The following is a 26710-nucleotide window of genomic DNA, read 5'->3' as shown; positions in this document are numbered from 1 at the left end:
TCCAGCGGTCCTGGTGAGGCATGAAGAATGAGATGCTGAGTCACGCTGTCAGAACGAGCTCAACATGTGGAGCAAAGCAGATCCTAGCATCTACACAGAGAGGTAGGCTTAAAGGGATAGCTCACACGAAGTAACAAAAAAACAAAACAAAACACTAATTAGGGTATTTTTGATCAAATCCGAGAGCTTTCTGACCCTGCGACTAACACAGCCAAGGCCTAGAAAGGTAGCATGGCATCGTTAAAATAGTCCATGTGACCTCAGCGTTTTTCTGAAGCTAGGAGAGTACCTTTGGTGTGCAAAGCAAGCAAAAATAATTACTTTATTTAACAATATCTTGTCTTCCATGTCAGTTGTTGTGCATTCACGAGAGTACCACGACACGATGTGCATTTTTAAAAATCAAGTCTAAAAATATATGATATACTAAAATAAGTGAATATATTTATTATTATTTTAATAAAAAGAGAAACTACTGAATAATTATAACAAGAGACTAATAATATATAACATAACATAAAATAATAATATAATATATAAAATAATATAAATTTGCATTTAAATGTATAGGTCTATTAAAAAGTAAAAATAAAGATTAATAAAGGCACGATAAAAAGAAATACATACTTTAAAATATTATACTTGTAATTATACTTTAAAAATACTAAGAACCTAGCTTTACATTGTTCTTCAACAAAATGATAAGTTAATTTTTTTTAACTTTCTAAAGTTGGAGGATACGACAGAACATCAAAAACCGATATTAAACTAAATATATGCCTTAATAATATGAAATATCAAAATAAAAGGCATCACCATAATGTAATGTAACATAAATAATACGGAAACAATAAATGATAAATTCAAAATTCAGATTTCGTATTTGAACAGAAAAAATAGCATGTACATGAATGAAATGATAAGCATTATGCGGTAATGTTTGGTAATGACCTAATCAAAGAAATGAAAGCTAGTGGAGTTGCTTCCTTCATAACGTGTGTTTGTTCCTCAGCAGCACTGTTTGTCTTTGATGAGATAACAGGTGACACAATAGGTCACCGACTTCTTTCGGAGTCAGGCCTTCATTTTGCCTCCAAGCTAAACACATCCCCAGAGCACTTCCTGTCAAACAGGAACTGATAGTACGCTCCATTTTTATCTCGGCCAGAACATGGAAATGTTATCGTATTCCTGTGGGCCTCTTCATCCCACCCTTCTCCTGCGAGTCCGTCTGTTTCTCTGTTCATTGTCTCTCCACATGCAGAATTGTGACGTGACTGTGAACGATAAACCGCATTTCATTAATCTGCATCGACCAGAAATTTCACACATTTTATAGAGGCCTTGTGTGTTCGTGTGCATAAATGTGCATGTTTTGATGAAAAAGCAGATATTATAGCCATAACTAATAAAAAGAATGCCGTATGCCAGCTATTGAAAACAGATTTTCTGACTTCCACTGGCAAAACACCAAAAGGGAAGAAAACAGTCTGTGAAAGAACAATATTTGTCAAAGAAACACAAAGGACAAGACACTGGGGAAATTAAGGAATTTTCATAGTCTTTTATTTCCACAATTAAACATTTTATATATATATATATATATATATATATATATATATATATATATATATATATATATATATATATATATATATATATATATATCCCTCCTCTTTCACAGTGCAAAATACAAAAGTACAGCATATGGCAGATTCAGTAGTTATTCCAGACCAGAATATACAAACATATAATAACCAAAACAATCTTCCGTGAATTTCGATATGCAAGGGTACATTTTTAAGAAAAATAGATATGAGTAGTTTATTTTCTGTAATAATAATAATAATAATAATAATAATGTCTTAAAAGCAGACAGTAAAACGAGCAGCTCACTGATGTTCAATCAACCAGACTGAAAACACATAAATCAACATATCACATGACAAAAACCTGTTCTAGAGATAAACCTATGTAGTGCTTATGTGGGCTCTGTTCAAAGCCAAAGTGAGATGCCTGCACAGACAGCATATTTAGGCATCACAGACAGACTCCTAGCTAACAAGTGCACAAAACCACTCTGAAGAGAGAGCTGTGTGGTTTTTTTTCGGCGTTATAAAATTAAGTCAAACTGTGTCTTTCGACCGTGATGGGTCGATGGCACTTTCTCTCAAAAGGTCGATTGAGTGTCACAGCCCAAAAACTCCAGCCGCAGGGCAATATCGTTGACCCAGCCTTTGGGTGAATCCGTATAAAGCGAGTGAACAGGGGAGGATCAAACACATTCAGCGCCTCCTCGTCATGTTCGTTGTTCCCCTCAAAGATCTACATCAGGATGATAAAGAAACAAAACACCATAGATATGAACGAGTGACTCTCATGAAACCCATCAAGAACATATCCAGATCATGTTTCACGTCAAAATTGAGAATTAAGAATATTGATTATATTTGATTCTAATGAAAACCTATCTTAGGGCTCACATATAGGAAACATAGGAAATACAATATATATATATATATATATATATATATATATACAAACACCTGCATTTAGGCTATATTTAAGGAAAACTTTATATATTAAATCTATTTATATATAATATAAAATAGAAGAATATGAAGATATAAATGTATAAACAATAAAACTGTCAAAATATATACTGTATGTGTGTATATATATATATGCGTAATGAGTACACGGACATATATTATGTAAATGAAAACTTATTTTGGATGCGATTAATCACAATCGTTTGACAACACTACAAAATCATTTCTGCATCATTCAATAATAGACACAAGTATAGCAGTACCTTTTCACTGTCTGTGCCCTGATCTTTTACACTGGACCATCTGTGACCATCACTGCTAATAGAGACGGCAAATTCAGTGACTATCATTGGTTTGAGGATGGATCGGGCCCCTTGTGTGACCACCCCGGTCACTCTCTTCACAGAGAGAAAGTCCACCTGTATCCACTCATGAGGGTTATTAGTCTAAAGAACCAGAGAAGAAGAGATGGGAGAAAGAAAGAGACAAAATATTAAATGATCAATTTAACAATTTTTTTTACAGTAATGAAAAATTGACTGTTCGCACCCAATAAATGTGGATAAATCTACCAACAAATGGATGATTTTTTCTTATAGCCTCCTCATGACTTAATAATAATTTCTAAACATCTAAAGATAGCACTTCACCTTTATGAAGGACAGATATCTGCAGGTATAAACTGAAAGTGATTACACAGAAACTCTAATTAACTCGTAAATCCACCTGACTGACAGCGCTTGGCTCTCTCTGCAGCTCAAAGAGGAAGGAGAGAGAGCGATAACTTACAAACCGTACAGAGAGTGAGACAATGGAGGGATCACCTCACTTTCACACAGACAGACAGGATAGAGGAAACGCTCTCACAATGGGTTCATAAAACACACACGGTGTAGAAAGAAAATTCACTTTCACTCTTTTAGAACAAAGTACAGTGACTGAATACACAAACAGATAGATGGGTGGACAGATACCTTGGGTCTCCATGCGTTTGCTCGCCCTTCCTGGTGAAGTCTGGCTAGGTCGGGACTCCAGGACAGTAACCACTTGTTTAAGAACGAGGAGGCGCTGATGGTGCTGCTGGGAATCAACCCGCGCTCCATTCCCAGCGGCATAGAGCAACCTGACAAACACAAGAACAAGCATGCTCTTATCTGTTTGAAACAGTGATTTTATCTACCTGGTCTCATTGCATAAACGTACCTGCGTGCACTTTTTAGCGAGACATGAAATATGTACCAATAAGTACATATCACTGCAGTTTCCAAAAATAAAAAATTAAAATAACAATAGAGGCAGTAAAACCCAGACACCTTTTATACCTTTTCACACAAATGTACAGAGTTCCCATTAATAAAGCGTAATTTTCACTAAATTACTTGAAGAATATCATGTTATGACTTCAAAACAATATTAATATTCTGGGAGATTTGAAAACTGATTATTTTGAATATTAGCATCACACATATCCAGCTTTAACTTCAACTTCAATGCACTTGAGAGGAGCTCTGGATTAAATCTGCATAAGTGCGGTTCAACAAAACAGTTTAATCTGTGTAATCGGACGTTGAAATGGCATGGTTTTTATATCAGTTTTGCATTTGTTAACACTATTGGGTAGGTTTAGGTTGGATTTGGTCTAGGGCATATTTCCAACATGATAGAGCATTAACTTTTAGTGACAGTCCATGGACATACAACCTATATCAACATACAAATGTGCCAGGGCTCACATATTAAACCTTTATTTTAGAACCACCCAGTGGACATTTATCTTTAAAACTCTGGTGAAGCGTGCAGTACGGCACTTAAAAACGGTGTTTCACAAAAAGTGCACAAAAGTACATATTATTATGAGACCAGGTTGGATTTTAGTACCATTTTCCCATTTTTATTTTATTTTCCATTAAAGGTTTTCTCAGATATTAAAGCTTTGGATGTGGCCATTGATGCCTGATGGAAAAGGTGATTGATTGAACTAATAATTGATACTCATGAACTAACAGAAACATCCAGAGCTTTCAGATTTCCTCTTTTAAATTGCTACATATTTCTGAATATGGCATATAAGAAGAAATGCGGATGGCAAAGACCTTCAGATTCTTGTCATTTGAATAGTGTTGATGCAGTGTTTGGATTTCTTATCTTTAGCGCCTATATCTTTTCCTTTTGCGTTAGAAAGTGTTGTAATCAATCAGTGTGTGTTAACTCACTATTAAGGTCACATCCCAGCAGCTCAATCCTCAGCGTGGGCTGCTTCTGAAAGGTCAGTGGGTGAATTCGGATGTAGCGACCCACGATGGGTGGAGAAAACAAGTTCTCCTTTATTCTGGAACCGTCCAAGTTTCCATTGAAGGTCTGATTAAACAAGAAAACAGATATTACAGATATTACATTATAACAGATAATACTAAATTATGAAAAAAACTAAAATAGTCACATTTGTAATTAGGATAGCAAATTACTTAATTTTTTTTTTCAATGAAAGTGATTTGCTTCAATTTTATTTTCATCACGTGTTTCCTAAGGTACCGATGTTTAATGAGTAAAAAATTATATTTAATGGGTGGAGGGTTTGTGACCAACTATAATTTAAGTCACTAATATGTATATGTATATCTGTATTTATGTAGCCTATATTAATGCTAGAGATGTTTTTACTCGTTTATTGAGCAAAGGCATTAGGCAACGTTACATTTTTGTTTAATTTATAAGTACTAAAGGACAAATGTCACAAAAACAATCTCCAGGTCACTTTTCACTCTCAAATTAAATGCAATGATTAAAATTCTATTTTGCATGAGGAAAATTAAGTCTATTAGTCCATTAAGATTTTGTGCGCTGTGCCATTTTTCATTATTTAAATATCACATGTTTCTGACAGGTATTGTGCAGGGCCCTAGGATTTCTGCAATGCAGAAAATGCAGATGCATTCGTAGATTACAGTCATAAAAACATAATTTACTGTGTTAGATGGATATATCAAAAGTAGGTCAATGCACCTAAATAAAAATGTGATATAGATTAGTCTCTGTGAATATTACACCTCAAAAATACCATTTAAATATGAATCCTGCATGTTCTGCGTGTGTCTGTGTGAATGAATGCCACAATTGAATTTACTTTGTGGCGCTCGCAGTGTTTTCAGTACTTGAACATGAACATAATCTTTGTCACGTTGTCAGCATTTTATCGATTCTTTTAAGTAAAACTGTTGTCCTGTCATATACAGACAAAAATGTAAACTTCTTAACAGCAACCTGAAATGATAAATATGATAATTACGCTAACGCTAAATGAAAGCACAGAGTATGGCCCCCTTAAATCAGTTAAGGTTGGAGAAATTCAGATGTTGGTACTGACTGTACTGTTTCCTATGTAGGCAGTCCAGTTCTCTTGGTCAGTGCTGTAACTGATGGTGTATAGGATAGTGAAATACTCGCTCAAACCCATCGAGGTCTTTGCACCCTGAGTCTGAATGCCATGAAGAAGCATGGGCCTCAACAGATCCACCTAACATAACACACAGAGTAACAAAGAGAATAGATATGCAATGTTATTTCATTCTGTTTCTTAACAATTCATTTGTGGCTTATTTACTAAAACAATTGGAATAGCAAGTTGCACATTACTACAAAAATATAGTCCACAACAAAAAATGGTATTACTTTTATAAATGTCCAGAACTTTTCTAGACCTCTCCAGGAAACCCACCATCATATGACATACATATTTGCTATTTCCCTTGCTTTCAGGCACTATTAAAGCAAAGGTTAAATCAAATCAAACCTATTTATAGTATTTAAAAGTATTTCCCGCTTTGTCTTGCTGACAGTGAAAGTATAGTTTGCCATGACTTGCTGACCGTTTTTCAGAGGGTCGCTATTGTCTGTGACACATTGATATGAGCCAAATAATAAATCATGTGTTATTTTTAACTTTAAATATGAGCCATCACGGTTCGTGACCGGGTAAGCATTTAATACAGGTCCTTACAAATGAGCTAAAGGACATAATGGTACAACAGATTTCTTTTACCTGTAGCCAGGAGTCTTTTCCGCTGCCCATCCAGGCATTAATAGAGCCAGATAACTCGAGTCTGGCTAAACCTGGCGTCCAGTCACCTGAAAGAGAAATAGGATTTCAATAAATGAAAGCATTTGATTTAAAACGCTAGATTTTGTGGCCGAGGTCAAAAGAGCCCTGTGTATTTTCTAAGGGATTTTCACCAGTTTTATCACCTGCCAGTTTCATCATTGCATTATTATAGTCAACTAAAACTAGGCCTTTTTTTATTATTTGAAATAAAATGGCAAAATACAACAAAATTATGTTTCAATAAAATAAAAAAAACAACAAATAAAAAAAAAAAAAAAAAAGTAAAAACTATTTTTTTAAATGAAAAATTTAATACGAACAATTTATGCCTTTTTAAGCATATTGAAATAGAATGAAAGTAAAAACTGAATATAAAAACAAAATCTAATTCAATATAATAACAAAAACTATTATAGAATATCAATGGTACTACAAAAATATCCCTGTCTCTTACCAGAGTGGTCAGAGGCTGTTATTTGTTTGTTTTCAATCCATCCCGACTGCATTCCCAATGGCTGAATGCATCCTGTAAAACAAAATCAGTTTCAGGTAACTATTAGTTACTAACTATTATTATCTCAAAACATGACTGCAGAAAGAGGATGCCAGGAAAGATCTCCCATAAAGCTCTTACGAGGGTTGTAGACCAGCAGCTTGGCCCTCATGCCTGCCATCTGATGTTCTCCTATCGTGCACTCGATTAACCAGGTGCCTACGATAGCTGGCCTCATCTCCACCGTCCCAAAAACCCCTGCCAAACCAGACAGATATTATCTTTATACACTGGCGACCAAAAGTTTGGAATAATTACAATTTAGAAATTTTGTAGTTTTGCTTAAAATGCAATTGTCTCACATTTTCACATGTAGTCATTATTAACAGTGTTTACTGGAATGTTTCTGAAGTAGGTAAATACAGTATTTATATTGTTATCTGTTAAAATAAATAGAAATTGTTTCGAAATGTTATCATTCAATATCATTTTTAATTAAGGCAGCATATGTTACATTACACATACATGTATTACTACATTGTTGTTTAAAACATCCTTAGTATTGCTTTGGAAATAATCAAGATTTTGGGGGATTTTATTGGATTAGAATAATGTTACATGTTACTGCCATATTTTGTCCCAAGCATTAGCATTAGCATTTTTTTCTGGCTACTTTGTTTAGGTTTCTATACAAGTACTGGTATTTTTCAGTGGGCCGAGGCTTGAAAAAGTACTTGATAACCATCTACTATATTTAACGACCTTTCACTCATTATCGTTATCTAATTTTTGACCAAGATGGCTTTTACAGGCTTTTGCATCTAAACTCTTCACATATAAACCTAAAAGACAAGTAAGGCGCCAGATGAAAGATCTGTGTATTTGTGGATAAATTACCTGGATAGAGATTGAAAACGCCCATGCGGTGTTCCTGATCTTTTCTGACTCCGAACGGCAGTCCGTGGAAGTGTACAGCGTGAAACTCGCCTTGACTCCCGACGTTGAGGAGGTGCCAGCGAGCCGTCCTGTACTGTTCAACTATCAGGCCAGGAAGCGTCTCCGACACATAGCCATTAATAGCTACAAGCATGAAGGAGCACAACACAATAATTACGCCTGTTATTACCTTTCCTAACATACCATGGTCATAGATTCAGTTCCCAGGGAATACATAAACTCAAAACATTTATACCTTAAAGGCATTGTAAATTGTTTTGGATAAAATCAGCAACCAGATGCATAAATCTAAATATAGTTGTGTTGCCCTAAGTCAATGAATTTTTTTTAATTGTTAGGTGTTTGGAACATGAGCAATTAGCTAAATTAGTTCAGCATGTTTCATCATATGTTCTTGAACTAAGGAAAAGTAATAGAAAAGTGTTTGTGTGTGTGATTTAACCACCAAATTAAATACGTATCACAATAACAAGCACAAACATCATGCGTCAGTGTAGTGTTATTGGCGTTGTCATAGAAACAAACCTTTTTTGAGACAAAGAACATAAACTGATCAGAGCGGTTGTCTGAAGAGATGAATGCAGCGTTAATCATACATTATGAAAATGTACCTGCAAACTTGTTGCTCGTCTCGAACCACGGGTCATCTGCTTTTGCCTGACAGGGAGGGGTGCAAAACTTCCTGGTGTTGTAGTCGAGGTACCAGCTCTTTCTTTCATCAAAGGTGGTGAAGAGAAGGAAGAAATCCGTCACGTCGGGCTGAAGCAAGACGCGTGGTTGAAGGGTACCGGGGCGACATATCAGCAAAGGGCCGATTAGACCAGAGTTTATGTCCTTCTCCTGTTGAATGCAGGTGGAAAACAGTAGATATTTAAGTTTACATGTATTAATGGCATTCAAGCTATACATTTCATTTATGCTCTGGGATTAGCTCCGAGTGTCATTTGATCAGGATTTTGTGATTTTTTTATAGTGAGTATATGGAGTTCATAGACCTCCAGGCCTTCAGTCAAGTGCATCAAGTAGACTGTGTGCAATAGGTTTTTCAGCAAAGTTTTGATCGTATAGAGGCCTTAAAAAGTGGGTATCAAATATGGTATAGGAGGAAGTATAGCAGGGGTCATCAAACTTGCAGATCCTGCAGAGTCTAGCTCCAACTTGCCTCCACACACCGGCCTGGTAAGACCTTGATTAGCTGCTTCAGGTTTGTATGATTAGGGTTGGAGCTGATCTCTGCAGGTGGTGAACTTGGTGGCCCTTGCTTTATAGGATTAAATGGAAATGTAAAATATTTGTGCTTCAAACTGATTTTGATTGATCTTGCACATTGAATTACCATGTTGACGTTGGAGTAGTAGGCCCCAGCCTTGCAGTCAAACTCTGAGGCTGAGGGCCCTTGTCGTCTGGAGATTCTCCAGCTGTAAACCCTCTCCTCCCCTGGAGGAACTGGATCACCTGGTACCTCCTCGCCCTTGCTGCCTTCTGGACCCGTTCCAGGGCTAAAACTGCCCTGCGTCTTATCGTACACCCCGTGCAAGTGGAAAGAGTATGGTCTAGATGCCAGGTTCTTGAAAACCACCTTGTGGGAAAATAAATTGGTGTATGGTGATTAAGGTGTGGTCACGTTTATAGATTCAGGCAATGCATTTATATAATAAAATGGAGCAGCATAAGCAATGCGTCCCTAAGCCAATAATATTCGCAGCATGCAATGCAATTTTCTGTTCTCAATGCTGTAGCAACATATGAAGCAAAGCTCACTTTTAAACCAAACAGCTTTGTTTTGGTCAGTGCAACAAGTTTTCATAACCAGCTTGAACCTGTTGCAATCTGTGTGGAAAAATCTTTCACCTTAACTTAAATATTTTATTGAAAGCCTGGATTTCGGCATTGGAAATTCATCCTAATAACTGTAAATGCAACTTAAGAATGCAATATTCAATTAAATTACGTCTCCTTTTAATAGCTCCTGTTAATGCAGAAACTTACAGTAAGAACATTATTGACTTCTGCCTTCAACACAGGTCCCATAATGCCGAGGTGATTGTCCAGTTCTCCTCGTTTGATTGGATGCTTGAAATCTCTGTCCTGATAGGCTCTGAAAACCACTTTTTTATAGGCTGGGAAATATTTTCTCATTCCCCTCCGCATCTCCCTGTGATGAAATGACATATTTAGTGCAAGTACAGTTGACCATCTAAAAGCATTGCATCGTGACATAATAACTAAGCACTGTTTTTCTCTTGAGACAAAAGCTAACAAAAATCACAAACATTAAAATAGATTTGATTTCATAGGATTTTATACAATTTCTGTCTTTTAAATGATGCAGTTTCGTTACTATTGCATATTTTCCAACTGAATTATATTTCCCAGTTTAAAACTCAGATTAAAACTTTTTTTTTTTTTTTTTATGTTTGTGTTTCTATTTGTATTTCAGTTATTTTGCTGAAAGGTGTTTGCTGAAAGTCACTTATAAATAAAAGGTATTATTATTATTTAACATTTTAAACATTAGAAATTCTTTAGAATTGTCTACTAAAAGTTAAAATATATTTGTGGCTCATCAGAATGTTCATGTTACCTTGGTTTGATGAGTTGAGCTGGTTTATTGATCCCATAATCCCACATGATTTCCTCTGCTGCGATATAGTAACTTCTGAACCTTGATTCTGTGGATCTAACACCAACATTATCTTCAACATGATGCTCCAAACCAAAAACACTTCCTTCATCGCTGTAATCATCATAGTCTCTTGCCAGTGATTTTCTGCCATAGGTCTGGTTATCTGATGAATTTGACAATGCCTCCAAAACCGATACCAAATCTGGTTGGGACTTCTTTGGATCTTTGTATTCATAGTTTTGAAGACTCAAACTTTCCTCCATCTTGTCCTGCTTTAGACCAGAACTTCCAGATTCTTTCAGAACTTCGTTGTTGCTCTGAACTTTCTCTTTGTTTATTTTGTCTTTGCTGACACTCCAAAGCTCCCTTTGATTCCTCTTCTTCTCTGATTTCTCCTCTGTGGAGTCATTCAGAAGTTGGGAATTCAAAAGGTTTTCATCTTTAAAAAGGAATTTTCGAAATAGGTCATTTGTTGGATGTGTTTTGTTGTCGTCTTCCTTCAACTGTATGTTTGCAGTGTTCATATTTTGATGCTCTCTAGTTAATTCCTTGTTTTCTGCTGTGTTTGATAGGACTGTAGGATCAATCACGTTGGGCCTGTAAGGTCCTGATTCATGGTGGGACCTTTTTTTACGTTCCAGTGAATTTCCGCTCGTCTCCTCGTCCAGTTGATCCAAAATATCCTGTGGAATACCGCCCTGTGATAACGCATCCAGCTCTTTTTCCCACTTTACGGGAATATATCTTATCTCACACACACGAGTTCTGTGTAGTGTCTCAGTGCTTGTGTTTTCTTGCCCAACCGCGGAGTCTGTCGCAGTTTTGTTTCGGCACACACGAACGGCGATGGTGCGGTTCTTTCCCATTGTGCCTCGTGGAATCGGGAAATTCTGTTCAATGAATTCATTAAATTCGTCATCGTAGTCGTCATTGTCCACCACAGGTAGGATTCTTTCACAGTTAACAACCGTGTAGCGAACACTCATGCCTCTCTGTTTCAGAGACGGGTCAAATGCGCTGACCTCCCATTCACCTAAAAAGCATCAAAACATTTTCCGGGTTTAATCATGAGTGATTCTTGTGTTCGTTTTTTATAATCTTTCATTGATAACTTGATCTGCCCTGCCCTAAACAGCTTTTTTCTCCAGTATATACAATATGTATTGTTTCAGTGTTTCACTTAATATGACAGAATTCATCAATTTACAAAAAATACATTTCAACTGTACAGCAGCCTTCAGTTTCAATTTCAGTTCAATTTAGTTCACTGTGGATTTAGTTTAGTTCAATAACTGTCAAAGTGCATCAATTAAGAAACAAGCTCTAGTCGTCTGTAAGCTTACACTACAAATACACTAGACTCTCAGAAGGTACAGAAGATGTAATTGGGACAGTACCTTTTCACAAGGTACACTTTTGTAGCTACGAGGTTCTAATATGTACACTTTAAGTACTATGTACTTTTAAGGTACCAAAATTGACTTTTTACGTACAAATTTGCAAACTTATCCTTCAAACCATCCAATGCAATATCCAATATCTAGCCAATATCTTGACCTCTGACTCTTACCTAGCATTTCCACTTCAGTGGTGACTGTGTCTCCAGTCATTGGGAAGAGTGTGAGGACAGTGCCGTATGTTTTATCCCTCTCAAAAGTGTTTCCTGTGAAGTAGACTGACAGGAAGTTGTTTTGTATGCCGATGCTCGCTACATGCCAGAGTATGACATCCCCAACACACATCCTGTCTTGTAGGTGGTTAAACACGAACCCGTTAACAGCTGAAACACAGGAAAAAAGTCAAAATAAACAAACGCGATCTGCAATTTAACTCACGGAAAATGGAGATTAATCTTGTTTTTTCATAATACTAATACCTAAAGCAACACCAGATTAATCAATAATTTACGTTTAGGGAGTAAAAATCAACACCTACTGTGCATGACGTTTGAATTGTAGAAATCTGGATCGTTGCGGTTTATCTTAGTTGGATCTTCACTATTTTTTTTAATGTTCTCCTCAAAGTACCAGCTTCTGTTTTCATCAAACACTGTGAACAAGAGCTTCTTCTCTTTGTCTGAAGTTACCTGTGAAAACATATTATTAATCATTTCCATCCATTCATTCCTCCATCCATCAGATAATCCAACACTCAATGTAAAAACGTGCCTTTACCTATATTTTTGCATAAATCTATACATAGGTATGGAATTCACTGCAGCTTCCAGCTGAAATGTATATAAGAGGCAGTATAATTTTCTTTTTCATGCAAACTATGATTATTTAGCAATAAAGACTTATATTCACAGAGTTCATTGCACAGTACTGTTGTGACTTCAAAAACTTTTACCATATTGATTTTGTAAACTAATACATTTTTGTGTTTATCACGTAACCAGCTTGTCTGCTATAGTATACTTGCTCTGTAGTCAAGCTAAAATTACATGTTTTTTTTCAGAAAATGTGTTTTTATCTCACTTTTGCATTTAATGTTCGATTTTAGTACCATTTACTAGACATTACATTTGCAAAAACTGTCACCACAGGCACATTTTTCCAGCCAGTCTGGATTGAGATAAGCATCTACATCAGAGTCTCTTCTCACCACTCTCCCTCTTTTGTCCAGAGATTGGGATTTGCAGATGATAAGGGGTCCCACCAGCCCAGACGCCACGTCCCGAATGGGATCCACCATACTCTGGTATAAGCGTGTGAGGCAACGTGGGTCAGATTCTGTGGGTCCATCTTCAGCTGTCAGTTTCCAGAGGTATGTCATTGTCTCACCTGGGGGAACGGCCAAAGAACGAAGGTCCACCTGTTTGTCTTCAACCCACAAAGAAAGAAAAATCTGCTGAATTCATTAAATGTTAGTTTGTATCCAGCAGACTGGAACAACTTGATACCAGGGTTATTAGCATTAACTAAGACTAAAATCATAAAGGTCTAAATTCAAAAATAAAATAAGTTAAATAGTCAAAAGAAATAATGTAAACTTCTATTTAAGCAAATTGTCAAGGCAGTGTTTCTCTTTTTTGTTTTGGTGTGCATTGAAGTACTACAATAACTAAAACTGAAATAAAAATAAGAATTTTAGACAAAAAACTAATAAAAATGACAAAAACAACTAAATTAATAAATACTAACAAATATGGCACAATCACTAATATGTACTTCACCCACTGTGTTCCTAATTGTGTTTTCTAATTGTTAGGTAATGCACTTACATGCCATTAATGTCATCTGTTTTTTTTTTTTTTTGTATAATGACACTAAACTACATAATTATCTGCTGTCTCAGGCAAAGGCTTTTACATTTATGCATTTAACTAATGCTTATACAGATCTTTACATAGCTCTGCTGCTGCTGCGGTGTGTGTGTGTGTGTGTGTGTGTGTGTCTAAAAACTTTTCCCTTATATATAATGTGAGGATGTAGAGTGAAATGCAGTGACTCATACCCTTGTTTGTGTTCTTCAAAAGCTGGACACTGGTTAGGCCATTTGGATAAAGATTAAATGGTCGACTCGCCATATTTTTAAAAACAATCTGGTAAGATGTATATATAGAAAAAAGAAATTAATTTCAGAAAATAATAAAAAATATTCATATATACACAAATTTTATGACATAATTACACCTAAAAGCGCTAATTGAATGAAATAGAAAAGATCGAAAAGTGCTTCTCAGTTTCATGAAAGAAAGAAATATACACAAGCATGAATAAATACATTTTGAGCAAATTATACCTTTAAATCCACATTCCCTACCTGAAATTTGTCTCCCACTTCCCCTCTGAGCTCTGGACCAATCAGCATTTTGCCGGTGGTTTTCTTCTTAGTGAAGGTCTTGTCTGTGTACTCCACAAAAGCCACTTTCTTATAAACTCCACCCAACCGCTGAGGACCTTTTCTGAACCACTCAGATCCTGCCGCTGATGACGATGAATCCCTGAAACGTGAAAATCAACATTAGTTTCAGTCGTTCGAGATCTTTCATCTGAGGACCTACTCCGAGTCTTACCGGGCTCCGCTTTGAGACGAATAGTCCCAGTCCATCTCCTCTGCAGCGACGTAATGAACCCACACTTTAGGTCTTCCCTTGGCGCTCGACCGAAGCACTGACACAGGTCCTCCTTGCTTGAACACAATGGAGAACATGTTGTCTTCATCCTCCTCGTCATCTTCACTTATGACGTTTCGTTTGTCAGGGATCGGGGCTATCACAGGGTCAGGACAGTCGTCAACAGTGAAGAACGCGTTCATGCCAGCTGGAGAAGAGAGTTCAATCGAACATCTGTCATTTACATTCCTACTCGGTTTCATTTCTAAACCACTTTATCCTCCTTGCAAATTCGTTTAGACATCAAAGTACGAAGCACATATTTCTCAGGCCAAACTCTTTACCCTTATTAAACAAACAGAGATCCTCTTGTGCAACAAATGCCCGTATGATTGCCAATCAAGCTGTGTCATGGCACATTCTGCCTCACTTTTACCTACAATTTTGAATTAAATAAGATCTATAACTTAATTATATGATCACTTATCCATCTAAAAAGACGTAATGCAGCTTTTTGTGCATTATCACCGTGATTCAACTTTTGAAACCTCTTTCAGAGAAACTCTAGTTTCATGTTGCACAACATACACTGCTATTAGGTTCAGTAAAATGTATAAATGTTGTTTAAAGAATCCATTTATTCTAACTAAGGCTAATGCAAATTTTTTGTGTCATTAATCTATTCATCCAGAAATCATTCTAATATGCTGATTTCCTGCTCAAGAAACATTTCCTATTATTATCAGTCTTGAAAACAGTTGAGCTGCTTCGCATTTTGAGGAAACTTTTATATATTGGTTTCAGAATTATTTGATGAAACAAAGTATTTATTTGAAATAGAAAGTGATCAATTTGAAGCATCCTTATTTCTTTCAAATAATGTTACCTTAGCTGCAATGCTTTTATTTCATCTTACAAGGTTTTGCCAAGCCCACAGGTTGAAGTGACCCAAATAACGTTATATTTAGCCCCTGAAAAGCGGCTGGGCCAGTTTTGAGCAGCAACTGGGCAGGTTTTCCTGAAAAAACCTGGCAACTTTTGTCTCACCTGTCTGATGAGAGTGGATCTTGCAAGAGATCAGAAACTTTCCGGTAGCGGATGGCTTCATCAGGGCTGTAGTGAAGGTCATGGGCGTCATCTCTACAGTTACCCGCTTGTGGTCGAACACCTTTAGTGTGTGTCCTTCAAACTGGATGCTGTGGATTACTGGGGTCGAGCCAAGACCAATAAGATGCCAGGACACAACTGGACTGTTCTGGCACACAGTTAGACCTAATAAAACAATTAAGAAATTAAGAAACAAGAATATACCAAAATTTAAAAAAACAAATCTAATCAAATTCAGCAACACATAAAAAATTCTCACAGTTTTAACAAAAATATTAGGCATCACAACTGTTTTCAACATTGAAAATAATCAGAAATGTTTCTTGAGAAGCAGAATGATTTCTGAAAGATCATGTGACACTAAAGATCGCAGTAATGATGCTGTTTAATTCAGCTTTGCATTGAACGCTAAAATATAAAATCACATTCTCAGCGCTGTAATGATTTCTCAGCAGCTGACGATTATTGCACCTGGTAATGTGGAGTTGATGTATCCATTGACGGTGTGATACTGGGTTGGACTGGATGTTTTCTTCAGTTTGTCTGCTCGGCCAACTTCCTGGTACCAACTTTTACTCTCATCAAAGACGGCAAGAAGCAGAATGAACTCGGGAACCTTCCGCTGTCTCTCCTCGGTCAGGGCCTCTGAGAGAGGTCATATGATTAAGGACGGAGATTTTATACTTAATGTATTTGGCAAATCCCAAGAGAGAAGCAACAGTCACACCTGTTTTACAGATCAGAAGAGTCCCGACGAGTCCGCTGTTGAAGTCTCGGATGATGTCCACCTGCGATGAGTAAATGTAGGTGAGACAGTCTGGATCCGATGCGGTTGGCCCAGAGTTGGGGGAAATGTCCCACACGTACTTGTAGTAACCACCAGGAGGCACTGCATCATCCGCTCGCTCCTGAACAGAGCTGGAGTCCTCGTACCCAGCGCCTGCCATTGAAAAGCAGAAGGATGTTGAGGTTTATCTCAGTTACACATTATGGGTTTTCAAACCCATCAGGATATTGCTGTATATCTCACAATATTGCATTCGTTTCGCTGGGTAAGCCCGAACTTACTATATGTTGTTGTATACGGGAAACCACATGTATTTTGTGCATTCTGGAATTTATTAGTATCTCCAGTGTTACAAAATGCATTACAGAATTGAAGGACAAGTCTATAATGATGTTGTGAGTTGATTCTAGACAGCATGTCTTATGCTGTAAAAGTTAGACGGTCTGGAATTATTTAACTTTCAAAAGTGGCTTTTCACAGCAATGTGTTAGAAAAACTGTCCTTGTTACCCAAAAAATTTCAATTAGCAATTCTTAAAAGAACCACTTTCAGAACATTGTAATAACCTAAAGAAACTTTTGAGAAATGAACAGTTCTTGGAATGGAACCAATTCCAGTAAATGACTTTTATTTTTGTGGATTGAACGTAAATTCTTTTAGATTTACCTTCTGATTGTTTCCAGTACTGAATGCCGATGGGAGAAATACTGAAAGATTGCGATGCAAAGTTTTTGAAGTGCACCACAACCCTGTCGTTCACCACCGTTCTGATAGTCGGGCCTTGAATACCTGAAACGGATCATTTCATATTACATTCATTCAATTCTCAACTTCTTAATATATTTTTCCTAAGAAGCAGAGATTTCTACTTGTATACTGACCAGCCCATGGAGGTTTTGACTTCGGTGTTGTAAAAGTGGAATCGGTGTATTCTGTATATACAGCCTTGATGTATTTCTGGACACCAGATGCAAATTTCCTGTTAGGAATAATTATGCTGTTACTAGACATTTAAAATACAGTGCTATATTATACAACGCAACTTTATTTAGCACTTCATTCCTGAGTATTGAAAGTAATAGTTTGCAAAAAAAAATACATGAACAGAATATGGATTGATCCTCCGGCCAGTCACGTTATAGATGTTTATTTCTCCATCAGAGCAGATTTGGTGAAATCACTTATTCATCAGTGGATGCTCTGCAGTGAATGGGTGCCGTCAGAATCTAAACAGCTGATAAAAAACATTTGTGGATTACTGTGTAAAAAATGTGGAAGTGGTGATTTGAAGTTAAAAACATCTTGATGGATTCTAACAAACACACAAGACATTAATCGATCCACTGTAGTCGTGTGGATTACTTTTGGATTGTTGCGATGTTTTGATCAGCTGTCTGGGATCTCATTCTGACGGCACCCATTCGCTGCAGAGAATCCATTATTGTGCTATTGCTAAAATTATTAAAAAAAAAGTAATTCATCTGCATATTAAATGGCCTGAAGGTGAATGTTCAGCAAATTGTATTCTTGGCTGAACTATTCCTTTAGTAATTATATCAGGTAATGCAATTCAAACTAAGAACACTTTGTTTCATAACGGATTATAATGGGTGCAAGAAATATACATATTCAGCAAATGATCTGCTGTGGCTTTAATGAGCGTGAGCTGTTATCAGTCTCCGTTCTAAAAACACCAAATCAAAGCTTGTTTGTTCTGACCACATATTCATCATCCATGGTCTAAAAATCCCCACAAGAACATGTATGTACATAATAGCCAGGCTTCTGATCACTACACAAATCTCACTATAAATGATGCAGACCGTCTATAAGGGCAGACTATGCTCGCATTTGTCATGCTCTGTTTAACTATAGAATTTGGAAACATAATTGAAACTTGGACAGCCCTCAAAGCTTTTGCCTTGTGAGTCAATGCCAACAAACAAAAAGATCAAACACTCTCTGATAGCTGTTTTCTTTCGATAATAACCAACTGATGGCATTAAGCTTTCCAGTTTACTCTGATAAAACACTTACTGTTTCAACACAGCGGTGTTTTGAGAAAACTGTAGCGAAACAAAAGACATAAAAGTTGTATAAAATACATATATATTTGGTAGAAGTACCTGAAAAGCACGTTTTTAAGTGTGCGTTATAATAAAAGTGCCCACCTCTGGTTTGCAGCAGGATCTGTTGGGTCTGTAAACGCATATTCCCACTTAGTTTCCACTGCTGCGATGAAGAACTCCAAAGTCTTCCCCAGGACACAGGAAGACTTCAGACGCACCGTGAGGAAGAGGAGGAGCAGGACAGCCTTCATCCCTGGAGCACAAGTCAAACACGCCGGCTGAATGAGATGCTGAGATGCTGTCAGGACATATTTAACCGCACAGGAAAAGTGTTTAGGGAGGAGCCAGAAAGAGAGCGAGACGGAGAGAGAGTGTTCATGATAACCGTGAGTAATGATGAATGTTTGAGTCACAGAAAGAATGAAGTAAGAAAGGATGAAAGCACACACCTACAGTATTTTTAGTTCTTTTTTTCTTGAAAAGCGGCTATTTTGTGTAATAGTGATGCTTGTCATAAGCACTACTAATCATTTGCACTTAACGATTAATTACGTTAGCACTGGAAATACTGTATCGTTTAAAGCAGAGGTTTTACAGCTTTTCCTTAACCTGAAACAAATACATAACTAAATTGTATATACATATATGTGTGTGTGTGTGTGTTTAAACGTACACTTACAAAACAGTAGGCAATGATTTGTCAATGTCAGTGATGTGCTCATTTTGGCCAAAACAAAAAAGGAGGTTTACTAGAAATAATGGTGTGTTATTTTTAATTTAACTCCAATAAGTGAGGTTTAAGTATAAAAAAAGAATATATTTTAAATAGCTTACATTTTTGCCATAAACCGTGACTGTCCTATAGGTTAGTCAATTTGTAAGTGAATCTTATCTGACCAATAGACCTATGCAAAGTACAAATACAGGCCATATGTTTGGGAATAGCAGTATAAAGTGATGGTTTGTCTTTACTAAGATAACTCAGGAAATACATTTTTGACTTGTCTCTCGGCAGCTCTCATCTGTTTCTTAAAGAACCCTAAGGCTTGTTTCAAATAACAAATTATTACTTTCCACATCTCCAAACAACGCGTTCTTGTTCATATTTTGTTCCTGTGATATTTGGTTTTACTGTCAGTAGTCATGCTTTTTGCGGAGTGATATCACCTTTAGAAAAAACAGAACGACGCTAATTTGTGTAGTTCCGGTCAGTTTTGTAAATCAGTAACACGGTGACAAATAGTGCAGGAGTGTACATTAAAATTAGCGTTTGCATTTACTAGTTTAATGTAATATTTATAAGACGTGGAACATTTTAGGCTAGTATGCACGTCCTGAACCATAAAGAAAGACTGCATTTGGGATTTCGTCTAAAGTCAGGCACGCGCTTTCGGTTTTCTCTTGTGTAACGTTAATTAGTAAGCATGCTTCCAGTGTAAAGAACTTGTCCTGTGTCTGCCAAAAAAGACTTAAATATCGTCGGAACCGCGTTATAAGGCAGCGGCGCCACCTAGTGGAGATCACGCGCACGCAGAAATGTCGCGATACCTAAAACATTTAATACCAATTTGTAAGCATACGGGCATCACGGTAGCAATACAGTGCTGTTTAATAGTATCAAACGATCGACTGTCCTGTAAAGTTCAGCTCCAACTGAAAAGCCCCCCCCCCCTGAATTAAAGGCGTTTGTCTCGTTCTTCGGACTCGCCCTGAACCGGACCTGCTCCGGACGGCCGCGGGTCCTCGAGACGAGGTGGCCGAGTGGTTAAGGCGATGGACTGCTAATCCATTGTGCTCTGCACGCGTGGGTTCGAATCCCATCCTCGTCGGGCGCTGGTTTTACCTTAAACATTCAAGCGGGGAAATCTACTTTAAAGCTTCGTCACATAATGGCAAGATACCGCAGGTGTCGTAAAAACGTAATTAACGCACCTCCACCATATTGGCCCGTTAATAATCGCAGTACAATAAAAACAATTTTGAATCGTTTCTAAAATGTTATCGCCACCCAGCTTAACCCTTCTGCGTTTTTGGTTATCGCTGTTGATTGTTGTGCATGTGTTAATACCAAATGCATACATATCGGAACTTTAATATTCTACCCTCATTTCCTTTAAAAATGAAGTAACTTTTGTGGGGTTTTTTTTGGTAAAAATGATCCAAAATCAATATTTGAACGATTACATAACCAGCCAGTGTTCAAAAGTATCATAGCTGGTAATGTTTTCTAATTTGAGTGATGGGGGTAAGTTTTCGTGGGAAATTCGAGCATGCACGTCAAGTCTGTATATTCCATTTTTAAAAAACAACAACAACAACAACAACAAAAACAGTTTTTAAAGGTAGCGTAGTTTGATTTTTGGGTTAAATTTTTTCCCCTCAGTTTATCAGATCAAAAAAAGGTTTTTGAGGAATCAACAGTAAATATGGAACACGGCTGGCTTAGATTTCTTTGGTTTTCCAGCAGGTTTAGAGTTCATAATATATATATAAAACATTATTTATAAATCATTTTTGTAAACTGAACATAGTAACTTTTTAAACCCTTCTTTTCCCCTTCAAATCTCTCTAAACCCCTTCAGATCACTAGATTAAGCCTGCTGTAGGTAATTGGTGTAGATTTATGACGCAGCGAATGAGAAACAAATACTTAAATATGGAAATAGGTCAAATGTAATAAATTAAGCACTAAAATGTGCACTTTGGATGTTTTCTTTATATCAGTCTGAAAGACACGTTATTAAAGTATTTCAAAACGAGCAAATCAGGCAAGCAATTATGGTAACGTTTTATCTTTTTTGATTAATTGGCCATTTAAAAAAATTATTAAATGAAATTTCCTTTAGTTTTTTCCTATTTGGCGTGCATTTCTGTGTGAACAATGAGACGAGACGAGACAGGCGTAAAACCATCTGATGTGTATTTTAAATAAAAAAAATGACAAATTGCAGCGAGAGCATTTTTTTCCTCTTAATGGGCAATTTCAGCAAAAAAACAAAAAGACATTTATAAAACTTGATCTTAAAACATTGTTCTTCAATACAAAACAAAGAAAACCTAGCACATGATCAAAACAATATATTTTTGCACGATTTAAAAGCATGATTAAAAGTTTAAAATGGTACAAAAGGCATGAGCATCTTAATTACAAGAAATCCAGTTATCAAAAATAGAAAAACAAGACCACAAAAAAAACACGGAATATTTCTATAAATGTACCTTCCCATAAAAAACATAAAAACACTTATATAAATATATACAAACACGATCCACACAAAAGGGATGGATAATTCGGATTGTGATGGAGAACTGAGGTCTGGAGGGCCCTTCCATCCGTTATGTGCTGTTGAGTCCGTGAGTCTCATCACGACCGAGCCGTTTCTCTTTTGAAGACTTCTTTTTCTGCACAACAAAAGAGCAGTATAAGCAATCAACTTATTTGTTTTGCTGTCGTAAAGGGTTTCCGCCGTTTCCTTTTTAAGACCAAGCGCAGAGCATTTAAGAAACACGACAGCAACACACTGAAAACACATCTTCCAACCGATTCCCACTGCTTTTTAATAGATGAGATGATGTTCTTTCACAACCGTGTCTTCAATAATGCAATTCATTCACCCATTACCTTTTTGCGCTCCACCGCCTCCTCCTCCTCATCTGGAGCATCGTCGGCCACTACCTCCCGTGCTTCTTCATCTCTCTTCTTTTTCTTCTTCTCTGTACATGATTTCGACGCGCAAGGGAACACGAGCAAACAAAAACTGAAACAGCAGTAAAACAAAGCCACAAGCCAAGATTTACATGCATTTAATCACTCACTCTTTTTCTTCTGACTTTTTTCTACAGCTTCTTCTTCTTCTTCTTCTGCTGGTGGTTGAAGAGCGTCTGCGCTTTCATTCTCCTCGCTCTTCTTCTCTTTGTCTTTCTTGGCCTTCTTGGGCTCCGGCGCCGGCTCGTCACAAGCTTCTCCCCCTTTGTGTTTTCTCTTCTTGGAAGGAGTTTTCAGAAGGCGACTGGAGGTTTCGTCATTTTCCAAACCTTCACCATCGACAGCCTTTGCTCGGGATTTGCTGCTTTTTAGGGGCGTCTCCGAAGGAACGTCATTCTGGATCTCCACGTCCTCAGCAGACTTGATTTTTTTTTTTTTGGAAAAGCTGTCTGTAGAGCCGCACTGCGGGAGACCGGCGTCCGATGCGGCAGCTTTGAGCTTCTTGCCTGCCGTCTCCTCCTCGCCGGATTCTTCAGTGCCTTTAACTTTCTTGGCTTTAGCTTTTTTTGACGCCGTTTCAGGCTCAACCGTTTCCGAATGGCTTTCACATTCTTTAAGCTTAGCTTTTTTAGAGGGAGAGTCGGGTTTAACGGATTCTGGAGAGACATCGACGTTCTCAGATGTCGTTTCTCGGTCAATCTCAGAAGGACCTTCTGTTTTCTTAGCTTTAACCTTCTTGGAAGGCGTCTCCTCAGAAACGGGCTCCTCCGAAACACTTTTGTGCTTCTTGTTTTTCACTTTTTTTGATGGCGTCTTCGATTGGTCAGAGGTAGCATCAATCGTAACAGTTTCTAGCAGCTTGCTTGCAGCTTTCTGAACATTGTTCATATTTAAGGGACTATTGTCAGTTTCAACATTACTGGCTTCAGAATGGCCTTTCTTTTTTTTAACCTTTCTAGATGGAGTTTCAGTGAAGCCGGTCTCGGCTTGCTCCGAAAAACTGTTGCCTTCTTCAAAGTGAACTCTTTTAGGAGTCTTATCGGCTTCTGAGTCTGACACACCGGCCTCTTTAGTGCTTGTCAACGTCGTGGAAATTAGTCCGTTAGTTTCACGATGTGCATCCGGCGTATCCGTCTTATCCTGAGCTTTAGCTTTAGTTCTTTTAGGGGTTTTGACCGCTTCGTTCTCTTTCTTCCCAGTCTTTTTGGATGGCCTCTTAACTTCATGATGTTCGGAAATAGCTGCGGGATCTATATTTTTGGATTTTTTCGAAGGCGTCTCAGAGGCATCAGCCGATTTCTTGGCTTGTCTACTTGACTTTCCCTTCTGGGCTGGGCTTCCTTCTTTTTTAGCCTTGCTTGTCGTCCTTCTCTTTGCTGAAGTCTTTGCAGGTGAGGAGACGGGAGAGTTCTCCAAGATGTAGAGAACATCCATCTTTGCTCGATCAGCATCTGGTTATAACAGACACGCTTCGATAATCATAGTTTATGTTTCTGTATAAACTTCATGTAAAAACAACACACCAAGAAGTTTTTCATTTTATTCAGCAAGCATGCTTTAGCATTTATAATGTAGCATAAGGATTTATTACATTTGAAAATATTTATGTTAATGCATCAAATAAATGCTGTTCTTCTAAACTTTCTATTCATTAAAGAATCCTAAAAAATCTCCATGGTTACCAAAAAAAGAGTTTTTTCAGTACTGGTAATGATAATTTTTCACTTAATTTTCATCATCCTTTACTCGTCTTCAGTGTCACACGATCCTTCAGAAATCATTCTAATTTGCTCATACATACAGAGAGAGATTACGCAAATGTTCATCTCATTACTCCAATTCATCCAGATTAAATTCTCTCTTGTTATATCTAATGGTGCATTTGTAGAGTTTGTCTCACCTGATAATTGAGAGACCATTTTCTTCCACTTCTCCACATCTAAAACAGAATCTGAGTCTGAGTCGTTCCCTTCAGCGGCCGGCTTTATTCTTTTTTCTGTTTTCTTCTGACTCTGTGGAGTGGAGTGAGTGATGAATGCGTCCGCTGACTTTTGTATGGTGGATCAGTTAAGGCAAAATATTTCGGTCAGTTTTAAATCAAATACCTTTGATTTTTTCGTTGTGTTCTTCACAGCCTTTTTTGGACCAACTACTCAAAACAACCATAAATATAAATAAGTTCAGGAAATTATAACTGGTTAACTGGAGTTAGTATCACAGTTCAGGTCATCTCAGCTAAGACTGGCTTTACTACACATGTATAAAATAAAGCTTTAAATTATTCCTATTAAAAAATTCACCAACAATTTTAATTTGCTTAAAATGCGTTCCCCTCAGGGTCATCCAAGAAGTAGATGAGTTTGTTTCTTCATCAAATTCGTAGAACTGTAGCGTTACATCACTCATCAGTGGATCCTCTGCAGTGAATGGGTGCCGTCAGAATGTTATCCATGCGACTCCAGTCCAATCAGTTAAAACCCATCACTTCTGGCAAAAATATATATCCATAACACTTCCCCCAGTGAAAAAAAACACTCTAAATGTCCTCTCACATCTAAAAAATCATAGTTTCCTGTATAAACAGTACTTGATCTGAGCAGATTTCTCTCCTAATTTAGACTAGATCACTTTTTTACTGGAGAAATATGGACGGGGAGATGCTTTTTAGAAGCAATGGTTTCACTAGTGGACTTGTATATTACTAAAAAAACTGCTTTACATTTAAAACTAACTGATGGTCTGGAGTCACGCAGATTACTGAGATGTTTTTATCCATTGTTCAAAGTTTCATTCTGACGGCACCCATTCAATGCAGAGAATCCATCGGTGGGTAAGTGACTCTAAATGGACGACATGAGGTCGAGGACATTTTCAGCAAACTTTAAGATTGTCAGACTCACGTCACACGATATAAAAACCGAAACGAACTGCTCATTTACCAGCAGAGGGGGCAGCGCTCTTAGACCTGGTTCTCGACTTCCCCTTTGCGGGACTCTTGAGCTCAGCAGTCCGAGCACCTGCGGATTCACAGAGTTTGTTCTCTTTTAATATTTACTCCACATGAATCTTCAACCGCGAGATTGATTTCCATCAAAATGATTCATGACTCAGATTTATAGGGTCAATCTTTTGATAAATGATATTCAGTAAAGCCTCTGTTGTACATACCATCTCCATCATCTGAGCTGAACCCACCGTGTTGGTAAATAGAAGAAAAAAAAATGATAAATGAGTTTGAAAGCATTTCAATGAAGCTCACAACGTAAGACACACATGCACCGTCTTACCTTGCCCACTTCTTAAAGATCTGGCTCAGGGATGCTTTCACTTTTTCAGTTTTAACCTGTGATTGACAGCCATATTTAATACAAGCATTACGCGCATTCAGACAGTTGCATATCACAATACTGAGCTCGTCTGACATACAAAAACAAAATCACTGCAAACTGTTGCACTGACCTCAGTGTGTGTAAGTCTTACTTGGTGCTAACAGTTTAGCACTACTATCGGTAAACACAGGACAAAGTTCATTTGCACCACATGCATGGGTTTAAAAAACTTATTTAAGGCAAACATTCAGTTAGCACCAACTACAGCGATACAAATATAGTTTTAACTAATGCATTATGGACATCTTGTAGTAATGTCACTGATTTTAATGTGCTCTGGAGGGAAAAACACAAAATAAACAGCTATTTGGTAAATGCATCGTTTTGAGTTTTCTTGACATGTTTCATGCATGCAATACAGTCTCTTGGTCTACACTCGCTGTCTCAAACACACATGCATAAACGGATCTGCACCTGGGGCGCGTGCTTTCTCAGCACGTTGGCTGCTTTCTTGTAGCCGTTGTCCTTTAGATGGTGATATATTAAATTTATCAGCTCGTCCTGCGAGGCGTCCGCAATATTGGAGTTCATGTTTGGGATTAGGATAAGTTTAAAAAAGGGTGCGCGCGAAACTTTAAAAAAAAACTTTGCAGCATGTTTCTATTTCCGCTACGTTTGTGCAACAGCGACTCGCGCATTCCTTCACTTTGACCCCTGAACCATCTACTGCTCGCACTGCATCATGGGAAGTGTAGTTCTTTAAGACGTTATCAGGTTTCTTAGAATATGAGAGATGTTTATGCTCTCTCTGTGTGTGTGTGTGTGTGTGTGTGTGTGTGTGTGTGTGTGTGTGTGTGTGTGCACGCACTCGCTCTCTGTCTATGTATATACAGACACACACAACCACGCACAGTGTTAAATTACAGTT

General features: G+C 37.4%; 2 protein-coding genes and 1 non-coding gene across 3 annotated transcripts; 1 reads left to right on the top strand and 2 right to left on the bottom strand.

The window, feature by feature from the left end:
• Positions 1–1645: 1645 nt before the first annotated feature.
• f8 (coagulation factor VIII, procoagulant component) lies at positions 1646–19157 on the bottom strand. The gene is given in 26 exon segments (XM_043257346.1): positions 1646–2238; positions 2241–2325; positions 2816–2998; positions 3527–3675; positions 4766–4910; positions 5917–6066; positions 6592–6677; positions 7106–7177; positions 7286–7402; positions 8042–8224; positions 8713–8941; positions 9438–9680; positions 10091–10256; positions 10686–11760; positions 12298–12507; positions 12663–12813; positions 13332–13549; positions 14184–14271; positions 14493–14673; positions 14746–14992; positions 15832–16056; positions 16363–16536; positions 16619–16831; positions 17345–17467; positions 17560–17657; positions 18850–19157. Coding segments are annotated over 26 exon segments (5028 nt in total). The 5' UTR covers positions 18999–19157; the 3' UTR covers positions 1646–2170.
• A 1337-nt stretch (positions 19158–20494) lies between these two features.
• trnas-gcu lies at positions 20495–20576 on the top strand. The gene has a single exon. It is a non-coding gene; the product is annotated as a tRNA-Ser (tRNA).
• Positions 20577–21754: 1178 nt separating this feature from the next.
• Positions 21755–26500, bottom strand: tcof1 (treacle ribosome biogenesis factor 1). Its single transcript, XM_043256519.1, has 9 exons — positions 26257–26500; positions 25741–25796; positions 25622–25638; positions 25393–25470; positions 24559–24602; positions 24354–24465; positions 22564–23904; positions 22370–22461; positions 21755–22149 (listed from the first exon to the last, which is right to left on the bottom strand). The coding sequence occupies exons 1-9, from the start codon at positions 26371–26373 to the stop codon at positions 22084–22086; spliced, it is 1923 nt and encodes a 640-aa protein (XP_043112454.1). The 5' UTR covers positions 26374–26500; the 3' UTR covers positions 21755–22083.
• Between the last annotated feature and the right edge of the window lie 210 nt (positions 26501–26710).

This window comes from Puntigrus tetrazona, chromosome 14 (assembly GCF_018831695.1).
Source record: "Puntigrus tetrazona isolate hp1 chromosome 14, ASM1883169v1, whole genome shotgun sequence".
Lineage (NCBI taxonomy): Eukaryota > Metazoa > Chordata > Actinopteri > Cypriniformes > Cyprinidae > Puntigrus > Puntigrus tetrazona.
This window is presented reverse-complemented; position numbering and strand designations above follow the sequence as displayed.

Bases quoted from the DNA above. Each gene is read 5' to 3' on its own strand.
- tcof1 (XM_043256519.1), bottom strand. From the start codon at position 26,373: ATGAACTCCAATATTGCGGACGCCTCGCAGGACGAGCTGATAAATTTA. The intron at 24,466-24,558 runs GTATTTGATTTA...TCCACTCCACAG, and splicing joins ACACAACGAAAAAATCAAAG to AGTCAGAAGAAAACAGAAAA. The intron at 22,150-22,369 runs GTAATGGGTGAA...TTTGTTGTGCAG, and splicing joins AGGCGGTGGAGCGCAAAAAG to AAAAAGAAGTCTTCAAAAGA.